General features: G+C 39.0%; 1 protein-coding gene across 3 annotated transcripts in view; it reads right to left on the reverse strand.

Annotated features, from left to right (window-relative positions):
• Window positions 1-732: 732 nt before the first annotated feature.
• KCNIP1 (potassium voltage-gated channel interacting protein 1) overlaps window positions 733-20890 on the reverse strand; it is a 664229-nt gene continuing 644071 nt past the window's right edge. For all 3 annotated transcript variants that reach the window (XM_070739455.1, XM_070739456.1, XM_070739454.1), the window contains 6 exons: window positions 18523-18592; window positions 18152-18222; window positions 17422-17529; window positions 14137-14241; window positions 13905-13967; window positions 733-1125 (listed from right to left, as the gene is read on the reverse strand). In XM_070739455.1, coding sequence (XP_070595556.1) covers window positions 1078-1125; window positions 13905-13967; window positions 14137-14241; window positions 17422-17529; window positions 18152-18222; window positions 18523-18592 — 465 coding nt within the window. In that variant the 3' untranslated portion in view covers window positions 733-1077. The remainder of the gene's footprint in view (window positions 1126-13904; window positions 13968-14136; window positions 14242-17421; window positions 17530-18151; window positions 18223-18522; window positions 18593-20890) is intronic.

A 20890-nucleotide genomic window follows, 5' to 3' on the forward strand; every position in this document is an offset into this window, starting at 1 on the left:
TCTTTGATTCTTTCCTCTTTCCATTGCATCAGATGTACTCTATTTTACTCAGCCCCACAGAGAAACTCCCACAACAGCTGGCACTTAGTAATCAGATAGCAAAATGTGTCAAAAACACACCTACACATGCTTTTCAGTTTCACCTTTGGTAACCCTTCTCTTGCATAGGTTAATTTCACTTGAACATGCCTGAACATTGGCTCTGGGTGAGAGGGAGAGGCTATAGTGGCAGTTTTGAAATGGACCAGCTTGTCAAATCTTTGTCTTGAAGAGTGACAATTTTAGCATACATGGAAATACCCTTTTTGCAGGTAGATTCCAGATTGTAACTATTTTGTTAGTGGTGAAATGAAATGTACTGTATATTTCTAGTAACTGTCTGCTAAGAAAATGCAGTTTTGCTGAATTGAAAGTCTTTTTCTTGGGTAAACAAATGTCTGAATCTGGTACAATAAATTAGTCACTGCTCTACATTTATTGCCCAACAAATATTTGTGCAATAAATATAAATAAATAATTGTCCAGACAGGTTCTAAATGAATTAACACCCCCCCACACACAATTTACCATATTATATTTGTGTCAGCTTGCAAAAGTAGCACAAACTTTTCCAATACCATCAACAGAAAATGTTAACCTAATGTGATGACACAAAAAACACAACAGACGATTAAAGAAGCTACTGATGCTGTGTTACCATATGCAATACAGCTTGCTAGAGTCAAAGGAGCAGATATTTTTTGTGATCAATAGAATGTTGAATATTGTTTCAATAATTTAAACTTCAATAATTTATTAAACTTTCAGTAGCAGGTCTCTCTGGTCAGATTTTACTAGCATGCTTTTAAATGAAATAAATTCTAGTTAGTGTCTCTTGAGGGAGGCAAGATTGAGTTTGTTGCATTCAGAGACACAGCTCAGTTTGCAGTAACATACAAAATCCTTGTACACTGAGTCTGTCCAAGTAGTAAAAAGCTTTCATCAAAAAAGATGGTGGGGAGAAAAATCTTGACTTGCTTTCTTCAGGATCTCAGTACATATAAAGTCTCAGATTTCTAGACCGCTCTCCAACTGCTGTTACATGACATTTTCAAAAAGCTGTAAGGATCTCATGATATTGTCATCCTGGAAACAAGAAAAATACAAGATACATATTTTAATTGGTGACACAGTTTTGCCCAGTCTCTGATAGCAATGGGGTATTGTTTTCAAAGGCCCACAGACAATCCAGTTTACACATTATCACGTATGAGTATGAATGTATGGTGAAGCAAAAGTGTGAGACATTTACTCTGAAAAAGAGCAGTCAATACAAAATTAGTTTCTCGGATCTAATGCATCTGTTCTAATTGTTTTGGGACTCGTTAATTTTAAGCTTCTGGATATATTTAAAATATCAGAATGTTGTATTGCTTTGGCTGATTTGCTGAACTCTGCTCTCTCTCTCTCTCTCTCTCTCTCTCTCTCTGTGTATGTGTGTGCACATACATGTTCTATCATATCTCAAGACCTAAAATGGTCACCTAACATCAAAAACATCATAAAAAAAGCACAACAAAGAATGTTCTTTCTGCGCCAGCTCAGGAAGCTCAAATTGCCCAAGGAGCTACTGATACAGTTCTACAGAGGAATCATTGAGTGTCATCTGCACCTCTATAACTGTCTGGTTTGGTGCTGCAACCCAACAGGACCGACACAGACTTCAGAGGATAATCAGAACTGCAGAAAAAACAATTGCTGCCAACCTGCCTTCCATTGAGGACCTGTATACTGCACAAGTCAAAAGGAGGGCGGGGAAAATATTTACTGATCCCTCACATCCTGGACACAAACTGTTTCAACTCCTACCCTCAAAACGTCGCTACAGAGCACTGCACACCAAGACAACTAGGCACAAGAACAGTTTTTTCCCGAACGCCATCACTCTACTAAACAAATAATTCCCTCAACACTGTCAGACTTTCTACTAAATCTGCACTTCTATTCTACTAGTTTTTCTCATCATTCCTATCACCCATTTCCTCCCATGTTGACTGTATGACTGTAACGTGTTGCTTATATCTTAACATTTTATTAATATTGCTTCTTCATTGCTTATTTGACCCCTATGGTAATCATTAAGTGTTGTACCACATGATTCTTGACAAATGTATATTTTATTTTATGTACGCTGAGAGCATATGCACCAAGACAAATTCCTTGTGTGTCCAATCACACTTGGCCAATACAAATTCTATTCTATTCTATTCTAAATGTATTTTTGTGAGTTTTAAAATTTTTAATATTAATACAGTTACACAAACATAGAAACATAGAAGACTGACGGCAGAAAAAGACCTCATGGTCCATCTAGTCTGCCCTTATACTATTTCCTGTCTTTTATCTTAGGATGGATATATGTTTATCCCAGGCATGTTTAAATTCAGTTACGGTGGATTTACCAACCACGTCTGCTGGAAGTTTGTTCCAAGGATCTACTACTCTTTCAGTAAAATAATATTTTCTCACGTTGCTTTTGATCTTTCCCCCAACTAACTTCAGATTGTGTCCCCTTCTTCTTGTGTTCATTTTCCTATTAAAAACACTTCCCTCCTGAACCTTATTTTAACCCTTTAACATATTTAAATGTTTCGATCATGTCCCCCCTTTTCCTTCTGTCCTCCAGACTATACAGATTGAGTTCATTAAGTCTTTCCTGATAGGTTTTATGCTTAAGACCTTCCACCATTCTTGTAGCCCGTCTTTGGACCCGTTCAATTTTGTCAATATCTTTTTGTAGGTGAGGTCTCCAGAACTGGACACAGTATGTGATCTCACCAGCGCTCTATATAAGGGGATCACAATCTCTCTCTTTCTGCTTGTTATACCTCTAGCTATGCAGCCAAGCATCCTACTTGCTTTTCCTACTGCCTGACCACACTGCTCACCCATTTTGAGGCTGTCAGAAATCACTACCCCTAAATCCTTCTCTTCTGAAGTTTTTGCTAACACAGAACTGCCAATGCAATACTCAGACTGAGGATTCCTTTTCCCCAAGTGCATTTATTTTACATTTGGAAACATTAAACTGCAGTTTCCATTGCTTTGACCATTTATCCAGTAAAGCTAAATCATTTACCACATTACAGACCTCTCCAGGAATATCAACCCTATTGCACACTTTAGAGTCATCGGCAAATAGGCAAACCTTCCCTACCAAACCTTCCCCTATGTCACTCACAAACATATTAAAAAGAATAGGACCCAGAACAGACCCTTGTGGCACACCGCTTGTAACCACAAGATTAGTAGACTTTGCGGGTGAAACCTTTGGACCCTATGTATAACCAAAAACTCTAGCAAAAAAAGGAACATTTTGTCCCTGACCAATTGACTAAACACAACAAACCAACAATCCAAGCAGCACTCTTGGCGAAAAGGTTGAGTATCTCTGTGCCTGCCAAAAATTGGGCATGAAAATGATTCTGGTCTAATTTTAATTCTTAAACTCTAAGGTTTCTTGGTCTGTCTCAGCAAGCAGTTAAGTATTATAGAATGCTGTATAAATTGCAATCCTTCTGGGATTGTATAAATAAATTGATATATATGTTGCCAACTTTGATGCCCATGTTCCGTACTTTAGGAAACCTTCTGACAATATTTTACAATAAATCATTCAGTTAATTTATTGTCTAGATATTTAATGTATATCAGTATGGGAATTTTATTTATTACATTTGAACCCAGATGTACTCATATATAGACACTCATTTAATTTGTTTCAATTTCACTGTTAGCTACTAGATTTCTTATTGCAAAACAATGGAAATATGAAGTGCAGCTCATATAAAGTATTTCAGAGGTATTTCAACATGGGAAGTTGCCCAGCCTGAAAAATTAACATAAGAACTTTGGAAAACTCCACAATAAAAGAAAATTTAGTCACATTTGGTCATCAATAAAAGAAAATTTAGTCACATTTGGTCATCATTACTACTAAAATATTAATAATATTTTCCTTACAGATTACCTTTATGTGTTGTATACATACTCTTTTGAAAAGAAAGATTGATGGTAGGAGTTTAAAAAAAATGGATATTGCATTTCTTTTTAAGATTCTCTTTTTCTCTCTTTTCTTTTATATGAGTTTGTTGTCAGTTTTTATTGACACGAATAACAATCTTGCTACTCATGCTATTGTTATAATTTTTGATTTCATCTTATAACATTAAAAATTATTTTTAAAATGATTCTACCTTGTGCAGACTCAAGTTTCTGCATTTCTAGGAAACTGAGGCCTGGTTTCTATAAGTGATGAACCTGTTTCTAGCTCTTTTTCCTGAACAATTTTCTTCAATTTCACAGCAAATTGGTATTCAATTACAGTAATTTATTTATTTATTGGATTTGTATGCCGCCCCTCTCCGTAGACTCCGTAATCCCTTGCTACTTCACAGATTCGCTACTTCACGTTTTTTTTCAAAGGGGACTTATGGCTGCTATATCGCGGATAATGAAGGAAAATCCAGGAAAACTGTGAAAGATGAATATCCAAAATATTCACAGTGATTGCTGTCCCCCCCCCCTCCATCCCCATACCCAGCAGAGGCCTCGCGCCTTAGAACACCAGGGCAGGGACGGTTTGTGTGTGTGTGTGTGTGTGTGAAACTGCAGCGGCAGCTTCCTTCAGCCCGCATGGTAGCTGAGGGCCCGGCGATTGCTGTGCCCTCCCCTTCCATCCCCATTCCTGGCAAAAGCCTCACACCTTAGAACGCCAGGGCAGGGATAGTTTGTGTGTGTGTGTGTGGGGGGGGACTGCAGCAGTGCCTTCCTTCAGTCCCCGCATCACGGGGAAGACTCATCTTGTCTTGTCCTCCAGTTTGTGGGTGTTTCTCGACTCTCTGAAGATCATTCGCCCCACCCAACTACAGGAAAGCTGCTACTACCACTGCTGACAGCTTAGAGAAGCCGGTCTCTCTCAACGGTCAGCAGCAGTGGGTTGTTAACAATAGAGGGAGGACTTTAAAAGTCCAAATACTTGTTAAATATATTATTATTATTATTATTATTATTATTATTATTATTATTATTATTATTATTATTAATTAGATTTGTATGCTGCCCCTCTCCGTAGACTATTAGAGGAAAGATATTTGTTAATATAGAAAGATATTAACAAATATCTTTCCTCTACTTCACGAAATTCATTTTTTTGCGTGTGGTCTTGAACGCATCCCCCACAAAAAACGAGGGATCACTGTACTACAATTTACTGTGTTATTCAGAGCTTCATATTTTAGGCTTGGGAATATGGTTAATGGTAGCCACATATACTGTAGAATATAGGCAAATATGACCATCACAGATCAAGGTGCTACAATAGCTTTTATGGACATTAATTAATAGTGTGCCATTCCAGTGTTTTTCTTTAGGCTCTAATTCTTCCAAGAAACAATGGCTGGAAGCTGGTCAGAGGGAGAACTGAACTGGAAATAAGAAGAATTTTCCTGACAATAAGAATGCTTAATTAGTGGAACAGCTTTCCTTCCACAGTTGTTCCATTACTCCAGAGGTCTTCAAACATGGCAAGTTTAAATCTTTTTTTTAATTTTTTTTATTTATTCTTTGTCCAATATACAATACATATGAAAGAGAATAGACATTAAGTGATATATAAAAGATAGGAAGTAAAGATAGGAAGTAAAGAGGAAGAGAAGTAGGTGGGAAGGAAAGAATATATATGATAAAAGGGAAAGGAAAGACAATTGGACAGGGGATGAAAGGCACATCAGTGCACTTATGTATGCCCCTTACTGGCCTCTTAGGAACCTGGAGAGGTCAATCGTGGAGAGTCTGAGGGAGAAATGTTGGGGGTTGGGGGTTGACACTATTGAGTCCGGTAATGAGTTCCACACTTCAATGACTCGATTGTTAAAGTCATATTTTTTACAGTCAAGTTTGGAGCGATTAACATTGAGTTTGAAGCTGTTGCATGCTCTTGTGTTGTTGCGGTTGAGGCTGAAGTAGTCGTTGGCCGGAAGGACATTACAGCGAATGATTTTGTGGGCAATACTTAAATTGTGTTTTAGGCGCCGCAGTTCTAAGCTTTCGAGATCCAGGATGGTTAGTCTGTTTTCGTATGGTATTCTGTTTCGGGTGGAGGAGTGGAGGGCTCTTCTGGTGAAATATCTTTGGACGATTTCGAGAGTGTTGATGTCTGAGATGTGGTGAGGGTTCCAGACAGATGAGCTATATTCGAGGATGGGCCTGGCATAGGTTTTGTAGGCTCTGGTCAGTAGTGTGAGATTGCCAGAGCAGAAGCTACGTAGAATCAGGTTTACAACTCTGGAAGCCTTTTTGGCGATATTGTTGCAGTGGGCTTTAGCACTTAGGTCATTTGAAATTAGTATTCCGAGGTCTTTTACTGAGTGTGGGTTTGCTGTGAGAATTTGTTTGTTTAGTTCATATATGAGGTTTGGGTTCTTTTTGCCGATGTGGAGGGTAGAGCATTTGTTGGTTGAGATTCGAAGTTGCCAGATGTTAGACCAATCTGAAACATAGTCAAGGTCTTTTTGGAGAGTGTGTTGTCAGTGGTGTTGAAAAGTTTCACATCATCGGCAAAGAGCACACAGTTGCTTGCGATATTATCGCAGAGGTCGTTGATGTATAGGATGAAAAGAGTAGGACCTAGTACGCTGCCTTGGGGAACGCCGCTTTTGACAGGGACAGGGGAGGAAATGGCGCTTCCGATTTTGACAACTTGTTGCCTGTTTGACAGGAATGCAGTAATCCAGTTGTGGAGGAGTCCTGAGATGCCATAGGATTTGAGTTTTAGGAGAAGTTTGTCATGAACCACTGAGTCAAAGGCTTTGCAGAAGTCGATATAAATTGCATTGATGGATTTTCCTTGATCAAGGTGGGTAGTCCAGATGTTTTTGCAGTGAATTAGTTGTAGGTTGCAGGATAGTTTCTTTCTGAATCCAAATTGTTTTTTTGATAGTAAGTTATTAGATTCTAGGTAAAGGGTAATTGATTGATTTATGATTGATTCCATGATTTTACAAGGAACGCAGCATAGAGATATTGGTCTGTAGTTGTCAACTAGTGATGGGTCTCCTTTTTTGAAGATGGGGATGACTACTGCTTTAGACCACAGCTTGGGGAGAGTACTGGTCCTGAAGGATTTTTGGAAGATAATGCTTAAGGGCTCAGCTATGGCAGAAGAAAGTTTTCTTAAGAAGTATGCACAAATACCATCTGGTCCAGCAGATAGGGAAGGTTTGAGATCACGGATTGCTTTTTCAATGTGGTCTGTAGTGAAGATGATTTGGGTTAGGTTGTTTAATGAGTTAGAAGTGCGTTTTGTGAAGAGGGGGGATGAGCCATTACTGTTAACAAAAATGGAGCCAAAAAAGGAGTTGAAGAGGTTAGCTTTGGATGGGTCATCGTGGTATTCTATGTTGTGTGGTCCTACGAGAGGTGGAATAGGTCTGGAGTCGTTAAGTTTGTTGTTGACGAAGTTGTAGAAAGCACGGTTAGATTTGGAGCGTAGAAGGTTTTCCTCTTGTTCACTGTGGTAGTTGAGACATTCTGCTTTTATTTGTTGGCATATGCTTCTGTAGCGGCTTTTAAAGTTGGTTACTGGACCTTTTTTGTTTCTACGCCAGAGGGATCTTTTTTTGGTTTGAAGTTTCCTTATTGAGACAGGAATGTTATTTTTTTGTTTTCTTCTAGGAGAGGTAATTGTGACATGCAGATTTATGAGATTATTAATTTGGTGTAAGAACGTGTTGTAAAGTTCATCAATGGTGATGCAGTTGGATAACAAGGAATGTCAATTGATTAGTGAGAGATTGGCGTCTATGAGTTCGTAGTTGGCTTTCCTGAAATTGTACTTAGGTGCCATGTTGTTCTGTTGAGTGTTATGATGGTGTAGGTTGAGGTTGAAGTTGATCATACTATGGTCGCTGTTGGAGAAGGGTTCAATGATATGCAGTCCATAAATAGCACTTTTGCTGTTACAGAAGATGAGGTCGAGACAGTTGTTGAGTCTGGTATTGTTAGATACTAGTTGTTCTAGTCCCAGGCTGGTGACGGTGTTATAAATGGTGGTATGTATGGGTTCGGTGGAGCATTCATTTAGTGTCCAGTTGATGTGTGGTAGGTTAAGGTCACCTAGGAAGATGATGGGATAGGGGCAGGAGGATGCCCATGTTAGTAGGGAGGTTAATTTTGATGCATGGGTAGTGTCATAGTTTGGAGCTCTGTAGCACAGTAAAAAGCAGAGAGTAGTGATGAGGGAAAGATCGCAGATTAAGGTTTCAGGAAGGGATAGATCATGTGCTACTTGAATGTTTTTTAGATTGAGTGAGCTTTTATAGAATATGGCTACACCACCTCCTCTGCGGGATTCGCGGTCAGACCGGAGAACCAGGTAGTTATTATGCGTGATGATGGAGTCAGGAAAGGAACAATTCAACCATGTTTTGCAAACAAAGATTAAGTCAAATAAGTTGGTGTCGAGTAGAAGGAGGAATTCTGATAACTTATTGATTAAACTTCTTGCATTGATGAGTTTGCATTTGAGATTGAATTTGTGTTCAGGGATGAGATTTAGTTGGGTTGAGTTGGGATGGGATTGAGGCGAGGTAGTAAGGGGCGCGTTTTCCTATTCATTGCTGGAGGTGCTGGGGAGGTCAGATTGTTGATGAGGGATGGTGGGTAGAGAAGTGTGGGAAGATTGAGGAGGGGCAGGAGGGGTAGTGGGTTTGGGGATGAAAGGAGGGTTGTGGGTTCTGGTTCTGATGCAATCAGAACGGTAGTCAATGAAAAGGTTATTTTCACCGAGTTCACGACGTCTGCTAAGTTCAGCACGTAATTCACGGGAGCGGATGCGTTGGAGTAATGTTAGGTCTGGTCTGCATCTGAGTTTGTTGTATTTGGTGTAGTTTCTGGCGATGGAGTACATGGTCCTGATGAATTGTTGTTTAGAAGTTTCGTTTGTGCAGACTATTCTGCACAGTCAGGGAGCCGTTGATCCGTCGCTGTACTTTAGTGTGGGGCCGCTTCTGGAAACCTCTAAGATGTCATCAGGGGTAATTGTTTGAGGATGTTGATTGTGGATAATGTTTCGTATATTTGTTAAGTCGGTTTCCCCGTTTTCCTCAAGGCCAAAAAGGATGCCATTGTGGCGTTTTTGTGCCCTTTCCATGGCATCGTTCACCAGGGTGGAGATGTCGGTGGTAGGATTTAGAGGAAGAGGTTTTGGTGGTCGGGACTGGGAGTATGGTGGTGGTGGTGGTGGGGTATTGCAGGGTGGATGATTAGGTGTTATGGCAATTATCAGGTCTTGTATATTTTTTTCTATGGAGGTGAACTGTGGTTCGATACTTTCGGTATATGATTGATGGGTTTTTCAGACTGCAGATAAGATTACTTCGGACAGGTTGTCGAATGAGTCTGATTTGGGTGTGCAGGATGGGCAGGAATAGTAGAATAAGGGATTGTCGTTGAGGAAGGTGGCAACATGTTTGTTGATATTGAGGCAGGTATGGTGAGCCAATTTTTTGCAGGATTGGCACTTTGTGGTTCCTTCTTGTGTATTTACATTAGTGTTGCATATAACGCAATTGTTAACAGGAATGTTTACTAGGTTTGCTTGGGGTTTCTTCTTGGAAGGCATTGTTTGGGGGTGAAAATTGGAATTCTGTTTGAAGATTCTGTGAGAATCTGTAGGAGATGGAAGTGGCTGCAATGATATTTTCAGCCACTAGATGGGGTTGGAGCTTCTGTTTGAAGATTCTGTTAGGATCTGTAGCTTTTGAATGGAAGTGGCTGCAATGTTATTTTATTTTCAGCTGCTAGATGGGGTTGGAGCTTCACTGCAAGCTGGGCGATTTTAGGTTTATGAAGGATAGAGGTTTATGAGGAGCGGAGCTGGTCTTCAGCCATGAGGTAATGGCAGCGGTGGGGAGGGAGGTCGCCGAGGGCTTGTGGATTTTTGCTGGGGCTTCAGAGGCTGTGGGGAGACCTCCTAGCTTTTGGAGATCTCTGTAGAGTCCTCCTGACTTAGCTGGTGGGGGGGTCCTGGCGCTGGGGCTCTGGGCCGGTTTCACGCCAGGCAGATAGTTGGTCTCCAATAGGTAGGTAGCTGGGCTCCCAGTAGGTGGGTGTGCAGGGGAATCCTTGAGGTGTTTGGGTCCCCGGGGATCTGCATGGCGCTAGGGCTCTGGGCCGGTTTCGCGCCAGGTAGTCAGCTGGGCGTCGGGACTCCCGGTAGCTGGGTTCAGAGGAATCCTCTAGGAGTCTTGGTCCACGTAGCGCTGGGGCTCTGGGCCGGTTCCGCGCTAGGCAGGCAGCAGGTGTTGAGGGGAAATCCTCAGGGGAATCCTCGTGGCCGGTTATTGGGCAATCATCAGTTTCCCTGTAGCTAGGAAGTTAGGCTCGGGGAATCCTTGGGGGGAATCCACGTGGTGTGTGGGGGGGTCCCCGGGGGATCAGCTCGACGGTGGCACTGGGCAGGTTTTAGTACTCACCCTCGGGATTTTCTTTATTTTTTATTTTTGTGATTTTTGATGTTTTTGATGGGTTTTTTGCCGTTGTCTGTCGGAGCAGCAGTTCCCTCCCTCCTTCTTGTTGCCCCACTGAAAGCAACCATCATAGCTGGCTGGAGAATTCTGGGAGTTGAAGTCCACAAGTCTTAAACTTGCCAAGTTTGGGGACCCCTGCATTACTCCATCACTGGAGATTTTCAAAAAAAAAGATGAAACAACCATTTGCCTGGGATGACATAAGAACTTCTGCCTTGGGCAAGGGTTTGGACTCCAAGAACTCCAAGGTCCCTTCTAGCTCTATGATTTTATGATCTTCAACTGATTTGCTGCTGTTGAGTTGTTGTTTCCAGGGGCCTGTGATAAGCCTGGAAAAAGATGATATATTCATATTTACAAATAAAATAGGGTGCATGAGAGTCTGGGAAAGGGTTAACATGGCAGATCAAACAATGCTGAGGAAAGATGGATTCTCAAGAAAGAAATCTTTTGATTCAGCTGGTGATTCTCTACCAGAATAGAAGGCCAGTGAAATAGGCAAACATGAACAAATGATTTAGGAGAACTACAGAATGTGTTCAGATAATGTTTATTTATTTTATTTACCCCAAGGCCTGTGACCTATAGATAAGGAAATGTAATTGTAAATCTGAATGTTTGATCTGCTGATTCTGTATAATTACTTTGCTCTTGTTTGGTATTTGGGCTTAAATAAAATAGGCTGAAAATTGAATTTATTGTGGTAGGAGCTAATGTCACATTTATCTTTCTGACAAAATTGCTTCTCATACTGGGTATAATTGGAATTGCTTTGCTCAGATGATAATACAAGAAATCAGAAAGGGAAAGAAGAAAACTACCCATGTCTGCTTGATAGTCTAACGAGACCAGAGAGGTTAATCCTAACTTTAAAGAACCAGTTGCAGAGACTGAAACTGAGCCTGAAAAATAGGAAGTCCCTCACAAACAATGTCTAAGTAAAGGGAAATGCAATCAATCTTGTAAGAAGAGCTGGTCACACTTTTTTTTTTTTTTAAAGTTAAGCATACATGCCTTCACAAGTAGCTGCAGGAATCATAAACATGAAGAATTATTTGAAAAAGTGTTTATATGCAATGTTTAATTAGATCTGCAAGACCCACCAAAGCAACTGATCATTAAGTATCCTTCTGATAAATAATTATGGAAAGAATAAAATTGTAAAATATATTCTATATATTTGGTGAAATTTAGGGGTTTTAATGAAGGAGAATGCAAAGTCACCTCCTAGGGGAATATTGGAGATGGATGTGAGTTATTCTTAAAAGGTCTATTATGTAGCCGCTGAAGAAATGAAAGCGTTGTTAGAAAGCAGATGGATTACACTTTTCAATTTTTAATGAAATTCTAAATGTATTTGCCTTTTTACACTACTATTTCACTTATTCCCCTTTCAGTTATAGTTTGATAATATCTGTAGTCTTTTCTACATATAAAGGCAGAATGACAATGACTTTCTGAAATATACAGCACTTTTCACTTACCAACTAACTGTTCAACATTCGTTCAAACTTATAGTGGTGGTGAAAAAAATTGGTTTATGGCCATCCCTTGAGCTTACAGCCATTGCAGCATATCATCAAACAGTGATTTAAGCATTTTGCAACTACTACAGATTTATAATGGTTGAAGTGTCCTGTGGTCACTTCTTTGTCATTTGCAACCGTCACAACTATATTCCAACAGGCAAAGTCAATGTGAAAGCCAGAAGGAAGTCACATGACATCAATCTTATGATTTGTAGTAATTTGTTCCAATTCCTATTGCGATTGGGTAAGCCAGAATGACCTGTGCTAGAAGTGTCAAAATCAAGAAAACAGAAGTAGAAGCAATTTTTAGGGCAAATCCCTCTATGTTTAGTTTTTTTAAATAAATTACTTCAATAAAGGATTTTTAAACACCTGAATAGACTAGAAATAGAATGTTTCTTTGAGCCTTCATTATTTTCTTTTCAAGGTTAGAGTATGTATGTTCATTGTATAGCAATGATGATCCCCTCCCTCGCTAATGAATAAAACAATCTGAGCTGACTGAGATTAGAATTGGGCAAGAAATAAACCAATATAGACCATTTGACTTGTGTTCTTTCCAATGAATTTTATGCACAGGTAAATTATCTGGATTTGTTTCAGCTATTTCAATACATTTTCTTATATCACACCATCAGAGTTAGAATTAGTGTTATCACTTAATGACTAACAGTTACCTTTATGAATATAGATATTCTACAGCATAACCATGATAATAATATTGTGCCAATTAATTAAATCTGTTGGGGGGGAAAGCCTTTAGGCAGAAGATTTTAACTCTAGTGGCAGGAAAAAAAGGAAGTACAGTGATCCCTCGAGTATCGCGAGGGTTACGTTCCAAGACCCCTCGCGATACTCAATTTTTCGCAATATAGTGGTGCGGAAGTAAAAACACCATCTGCACATGCGCGCCCTTTTTCCATGGCCGCGCATGTGCAGATGGTGTTTTTACTTCCGCACCTGGGAAGACCCAGGGAAGGTTCCTTCCGCCGCCCAGCAGCTGATCTGCTCGGCAGCGCCGTAGCAGCGAGGAGCCGAAGATCGGGGTTTCCCCACCGCCCACGCAAAGGGGAAACCCCAATCTTCAGCTCCTCGCTGCTGCCGCGCCTGCCGCTTGTCTGCCCGCCGCTTGTCTGCCACCTGCCTGCCGCCTGCCCGCCGCTTGTCCGCCTGCCGCTTGTCCGCCGCTTGTCCGCCTGCCGCTTGTCCGCTGCTTGTCCGCCCGCCACTTGTCCGCCCGCCGCTTGTCCGCCGCCTGCCTGCCCGCCTGCCCGCCGCTTGTCCGCCCGCCGCTTGTCCGCCCGCCGCTTGTCCGCCCGCCGCTTGTCCGCCACCTGCCTGCCCACCGCTTGTCCGCCCACCGCTTGTCCGCCGCTTGTCCGCCCACCGCTTGTCCGCTGCCTGCCTGCCCACCTGCCCGCTGCTCGGTGCACGAGAGAGGGAAAGTGAGAAAAAGAGGGAGAGCAAGAGGGGGAGAGATAGAGAAAGAGAGAGAAGGAAAGAAAGAAAGAAAGAGATGAGAAAGGAAGGAAGAGAGTGAGAGAGAGGAAGAAAGAGAGAGAGAGAGAGAAGAGTGGAGTATTTTTTAATTAATATTTTCTGAAAAATCGCGATATAGCGTTTCGCGAAGATCGAGATCGCGAAACTCGAGGGATCACTGTACTGACCATTTACTCTTACTAATTACATTTTCATTTATATATCCCAGGGTTTTCCAAACTTTGCAATACCTCCACTGTCTACTGCAGGCACAGCCCCCCGAAAAGAAACTTGGAAAATGCTCCTGCCTTGCCTATATGGTCCTTACCTCCTGACATGACTCAATAAACTCATCCAAAGTTACAATGCCATCTTTGTTTTTGTCCATTTTCTGTAAAGAAAAGAAATGGAAACATTTTGACTCTGTATTGACTTTGAAGCATAATACAATAATGCCACAGAAGCTCAGGTCTAAGCTCTGCAGATGTCTATAGACGTATTTTCCAAATGTGAAATGTTTAAAAATATAAATTTTCAATGTAGAAACACATGAATATTACCTGAAAAAATACTTCTACATGTTGTCTTGGAGCGTCTTCCTTTAACACTGGGTAAGTATACTTGCCCATCATGTCATAAATTGCCTTCACTATATCCATCATTTCCTGAAATTTTGACAATTAAAACACAAGAGAGGTATCAAATAAGGTTAATTTTAAAATCCAATAGAGCTATGGCAATGACACCCTAGAAATCTATTTTTTCCCTTTGAGTGCTGATTTTCCACAACAAAACAATACTAACATGGCAATATTCCATTAGGAGCAGAAATGAGTTCCTCCCTGTTCACACCAGTTCTATAGAATCACTAGCAAACCACTGGTGATGTTGCAGAGCTGGTTTATCGGTGCCGGTCCATGGATGCTGCCTCTTTTTTTGGAATAATAATTTTAAAAAAAACAATTGGGGGGGGGGTTTGCTGGGTTTATGGAACTGCGCATGCGCTGCCATCTTGTTTTTAGCCTTTTTAAAAAAATTTTGCAACTTTTCAGCACTGCACATGCACATGTAGGAGGAATCGAATCAGGGACAAGGTAAGTTAGAACTCTCCCCTGATTAGGAGGACTATCATTTAACCCTGCTAGTCTCCTCGCATTTACTATACACTTGTTACCCTCAGGGTCCTTTTAGACCCGGAGTATAAAAAGGTTGGTTGTAGCTACTGGAATGGTCTTTTTCAATACTTTTTTCACTAGTATACTAATTTGAACATTTCTGAACACAATGAAAGGAAAATTGAAGTGAAAAAATAATGCTTATTTGTTTATTTTGCTCATAAAACCCCGCCCCCCATTTTTGTGAAATTTTATTCATTTTCATCTAGATTAGGCTGCAAAATCTGACTTTTTAAAACCATCTTTGGCATTGGAAAACTAATTTTAACATTTCTGAAAATAATGAAATGAAAATTGAAATGAAAAAAAAAATGATGCTTATTTGTTTATTTTGCTCAGAAAAGAGCCCCCCCTGTTTTTGTGCAATTTTGTTCATTTTTATCTAGATTAGCCTGCCAAATCAGACTTTTTTGACCATCTTTGGCATTGGCATAATAATTTGAACATTTCCGAACACAATGAAATAAAAAATGAAATGAAAAAAAATGATTTTCACAAAGATTGCACACTTGGGTTCCTCAGGGTCATATGTGACCCGGAGTAAAAAAAAGGTTGGTTCTAGCAACTGGAATGGTTTTTTTGAATATGCTTTTCACTGGTATACTAATTTGAACATTTCTGAATACAATGAAATGAAAATTGGAGTGAAAAAATTAATGCTTATTTGTTTATTTTGCTCATAAAAGCTCGCCCCCCATTTTTGTGCAATTTTGTTCATTTTTATCTTGATTAGCCTGCAAAAGCAGAACCTTTTGACCATCTTTGGCATTGGCATACTAATTTGAACATTCTGAACATAATGAAATGAAAATTGAAATGAGAAAAAAGGATGTTTGCAAAGATTATACACTTGTGCTCCTCCGGGTCCTTTTAGACCCAGAGTATAAAAAGGTTGGTTCTAGCTACTGCAATGGATTTTTTGAATACTTTTTTTGCTAGTACACTAATTTGAACATCTCTGATCACAAACAAATGAAAAATGAAATGGGGAAAAAAATGGATTTTGCAGGCTAATCTATCTATAAATTGAAATAATTGCACACAGCCAGGGGAGGGGAGGGTTTTTCTGAGCAAAATAAACAAATAAGCATGAATATTTTCATTTCAATTTTCATTTCATTATGTTCAGAAATGTTCAAATTAGTATACTAGTGAAAAAGGTTCGGGTTTTCTGCCTGTTTATACAAAGTAGCTCGTGAGGTAATGATGAAAGTATCATTTGCTCCTTGGTTAGATTTGATAATAGATTTTTGCACAGTTGTTTGTCTGATGCCAAGTCCTGCTTCTATATGTTAATATACATCGTTTAAAAATATTTTTGCAAGAAAATAAACACATTTTAATTTAATTGTTAAAATATTTTAATTTCCCTGCAAAAATGGAAACAGTATTATACTGTTTGAGTAACAAAAAGCAGCTTTTATTCATTCTCCCTTGGAAAACACAGCATACCCTTCAGAATAGAAACATAGAAACATAGAAGACTGACGGCAGAAAAAAGACCTCATGGTCCATCTAGTCTGCCCTTATACTATTTCCTGTATTTTATCTTACAATGGATATATGTTTATCCCAGGCATGTTTAAATTCAGTTACTGTGGATTTACCAACCACGTCTGCTGGAAGTTTGTTATTTTACTGAAAGAGTAGTAGATCCTTGGATCTACTACTCTTTCAGTAAAATAATATTTTCTCATCTATTTCAACAGAGCATAGAAAAACAAAGTTGGAAGAAATCTATGAGAAGAAACCCTACACCATTTCAGACAAATGCTTGTCCAGTCTCTTTTTGAAGCCTCCAGTGATGGACTACCCACAACTTCTGAAGGCAAGCTGTTTCATTGGTTGATTGCTCCCACCATTAGAAAAATTATCCTTATTTTCTCAGTTTCTTAGTTTCTCAGTTCTAATTTAATTACATTGGGAATAAGTCTCATTTTGATTAGAACTGAGCTAATATATTTAGAAATTGCTGTCACAAAATTCAACCCAGTTATTGGATGAATCTGATGTTTGCCTGTTCCACTTCAAAGAACAGCACAGAAATTCCTTGCAAGCATTTCCTGACATAGTATGTGGCTCAGAAGAGATAATGAGCTTGTGTAATTTATTGAACATATTGAGGGAACTTGTTGCCATGTAAATCCTCAAAGGGCTAAAATGGTCAAGTTGACATATGGTGCTTTGTGCATTGCAAATTTGCCTGTGAGATTATTACCGGAGCCATAAATGTGCTATGTACTTCTCTCTTGTATTCCTATTTTCACAAAGAAATAGTTTGCTGAGAATCAAGTCAGAGATTCTGTTCTTCCAAAAAGCTTTGTCTGGGACAAGACACCCAACAATCAGATTCCTTTTTCCTCTTCTATGTTGTTAGTGTTTTTGCAACATTCATTATTGAATTCCATGTATGGTTCATCTTAATTTTGTTAATTTTTGTATAGATAAAATGCCTCTATTCAATGAATTGCAGTTAAAGAGAATTTAAAGTTTATTGCCCATCCTGATGTTATGGGTACATAAACCCCAATAACAGATATAAGAAGCCTTGCCCTGACTTTGTCTCCACTATGTTCACCATATCTAATTTATATATCTAATGGGAAGGCCAGTACTGATCTTCCACATATGACATTTTGAACGTTGATAGTTAATTCCTTAAAGCCTTACCTCCTTGTTTATATAGCCATCTTTATTTATGTCATAGAGATTAAATGTCCATCGTAGCTTTTCATGAACTGTTCCTCTTAAAAGAATGGAGAGTGCCATCACAAAATCCTGTGAATCCAGGAATACAAATCTGATTTAACTTAATACTGGGTTGCTTTAACCGAATGAAAATGCTTTCTCTGAGCTTTGCAATGATACTTTATTAGAACCAAGATCTTATATAAAAATATTCAGTTATACTTAGCAATGCCTTTGTTCAATTCTAAGGTTAGACCACTATAGTTCAGGCTCTATCTAGATGACAACTTTTCCAAAACAGCACATTATTAAATGGTAGAAAGTGGAAGAAAATTTGCCATATTTTAGGCATGCTTAAGAAGCCTATGATAGGCATTGAATCAGATATGAATAAACATTTAGATATGAGTTATTCGCTTTAAAATTCATAACTTTACTGACTGAATGAACTATATCAAACATTTGCCTTGTAAAATATTGATGCAACAGGTAAAAAGCCCATAACCCCCTTCTTATGCATCACCTCAATTCATCTTGTATAGAAAACAACTTATTCAAGAGATTTTAATGACCTATATATATAGGATGCATACAGAAATTTGCACAGATACACACACAAAACTAATACTTGTTGCTCATATTAAGCATATATAGCCACTCCATCAGCAATTAAAAACATGGTATCACCCAGAGATTATTATTATTTCTTTACCTCAAACTTCACAGATCCATTCTGTGCTGTATCAAATGCATTAAAAAGATAATGGGCGTACATACTAGCATCTGAAAAACAAAAATCAATAGAAGATTATAATATTAAAATAACAAAAGTAATCCTAGGCAGAGCTGAACTAAATATTTATGGGTTCATTTTTGATTCTGAGAACTACGATATGAAAGAGCATAAAAGACAGATTGCCATTTTCCACTGTGCATAGGTAATTTATGTCTGCTTTCCTTTTTTCCCAGTTCCCATACTCATCTTTAAGGTACTATAGATTGAGAAAGTGTATCTTCAGTTCTGTCTAACTCATTAGTTTTCTTTAAGCTAGCTTTACTCAATAAAGAAATGCTGTCACTCACCACCATGTGGGAAAAACTGTGCATAGATCTGTTTGAATGTTTCTTCATTAACAGCTCCACTAGGGCATTCCTATAGGGAAATAAGGAGTAAAGTTTTTGTTTATTTATAGTATCACTTGGTCCCCACTACACTCTTACATCAATTAATGCAAGAAACATTGTAAACAAAATACCTGAACTCCTTTTACAAAAACCTGCTAAATTAGACAATATATTTATCTGCAAAACATGGCTGCACACTTCCCTCCCTGACTCCATTATTACACTAAGAGACTATCATATCCAAGTTATACATGAACTCCATCTTCCATAAACCATCATTTGCAAACAGACATTAAATACCACACTTCATTTCCTACTATGCTACAGAGCCCCTGATTACAACATCACACATGTAAACAAGCTAACCTCATTACTAACATGGGCAGCCTCTGAACCACACCTCTCATTTTTCTTGGCAACCTCAATCTACCTTATATTAAGTGGAGTCTAAATGAATCTTCAACTGAACCCGTAAACTCAGACCTTTACTATGCTATTACTAATCTAGAGTTTGAACAGCTAGTAACAAGCAATACTAGATTCAGCAATTGCCTCGATCTCATCTCCTGCAACAGTTTATATATAATTTGTAAAAATTATAATTTTTAAAAAGCCAACTATGTTATCATAGATGTTGGCCTCTCATCTCTTGATTGGTAAACGTTGTTTTCTGACTGTAATACTGCTGAAGACTACTACAATATCTTTTTGCTCAAAATGAAGAGAGTCATTAAATTATTTGTACCACTAATTATTACCAAAACCAAGAAAAACAAATTATTCATAAAAATAATTAAGCTCCAATCCAAAAATGGATCCCTTTGGAAGAAAAACAAAATTGGCTACGTTGCTAACTTTAAAAGTCACTACAAAAATCTATGTCACCAATTAAAGATCAATATATCAATTATCACATAACTCAAGAAGAAAACCTTCTGTGCACAAATTCCACATGTGCCTTCTACAACTTTGTAAACAACAAACTCAAAGACTTGAGATCCATCCCATCCCAGGACCAAATGGTAAAGAATATAATGATGAAGCTGTTAAAGCCAATCTCTTTAACATATTCTTTGGCTCCATCTTTGTAAACAGCAATGGCTCATGCTCAATATTTCCTAGTCGCACCCCAAACAATTGCAATGAAATCAATTTTACTGAAGATAATGTTGGGAAAGTATTACGCAACCTAAAACCATCTCTGTCCATTGGACCTGACGGTCTATGTGCATATTTCTTAAATAAGCTCTCCACAACCATAGCGGAACCTAGCCTCTTGCCCAATTTATGGTCACTAGCCACAATCAACCCTATCTTCAAAAAAGGAAATTCATGTAATGTTGAAAATTACAGACCAATCTCTTTATGTTGCATCACCTGCAAAGTCATGGAATCAATTATAAATTAATCCATCACCCTTCACCTAGAAACTAACAACCTACTCTCTAACAAACAATTTGATTTCAGAAAAAAAATATCCACTAACCTGCAACACCTACACTGCAAAAACATATGGACTTTACAAGTTGATCGAGGTAAATCAATAGATGCAATTTACATAGACTTTTGTAAAGCCTTTGATTCAATAGTTATTATTATGTATTATTATTAATTATTCGACTTCTCTGCCACCCAATCCCAAAGGACTCAGGGCGGCTTACAACAGTGGCACAAATATAAAAATAATACAAAACAGTAAAAGAAGTCGAATAGTTACCTGAGATTAAAACATACAAACTAAAAAAAAGCCATTAAAAAGTTATTATAAAGAAAAAAGAAAAACACTCTCATATACATGCACACCATTCTTACAGTTGGCCATCAAACTGTGAATTTATGGTCCCAGACCTGTCAGCAAAGTCAGGTCTTTGTGGCTTTGTGAAAGGCCAGCAGGGTGGGAGCAGTACAGTTATTGGGGGGGGGAGTTGGTTCCATAGAGCCAGGGCGGCCACACAGAATGCTCTCCCCCGTGGCCCCGTCAACCTGCATTGCTTAGTCGATGGGACCCGGAGGAGGCCAACTCTGTGAGCTCTTATTGGTCTCTGGAGGTATGCGGCAGGAGACGGTCCTGTAAATAGTCTGGCCCTGAGCCATGTACGGCTTTATAGGTAATAACAAACACCTTGAATTGTGCCCAGAGGCTAATAGGAAGCCAGTGCAGTTCACAGAGCAAAGGTGTTATATGGGTGTACTGAGGTACTCCTATAACAGCTCTCGCGACTGCATTCTGGACTATTTGCAGTCTCCAAACACTTTTCAAGGGTAGCCCCATGTAGAGCACATTGCAATAATCAAGACGGGAGGTATGAGGGCTTGAGTTCATGAA

This window comes from Erythrolamprus reginae, chromosome 2 (genome assembly GCF_031021105.1).
Source record: "Erythrolamprus reginae isolate rEryReg1 chromosome 2, rEryReg1.hap1, whole genome shotgun sequence".
NCBI classification, from domain to species: domain Eukaryota; kingdom Metazoa; phylum Chordata; class Lepidosauria; order Squamata; family Dipsadidae; genus Erythrolamprus; species Erythrolamprus reginae.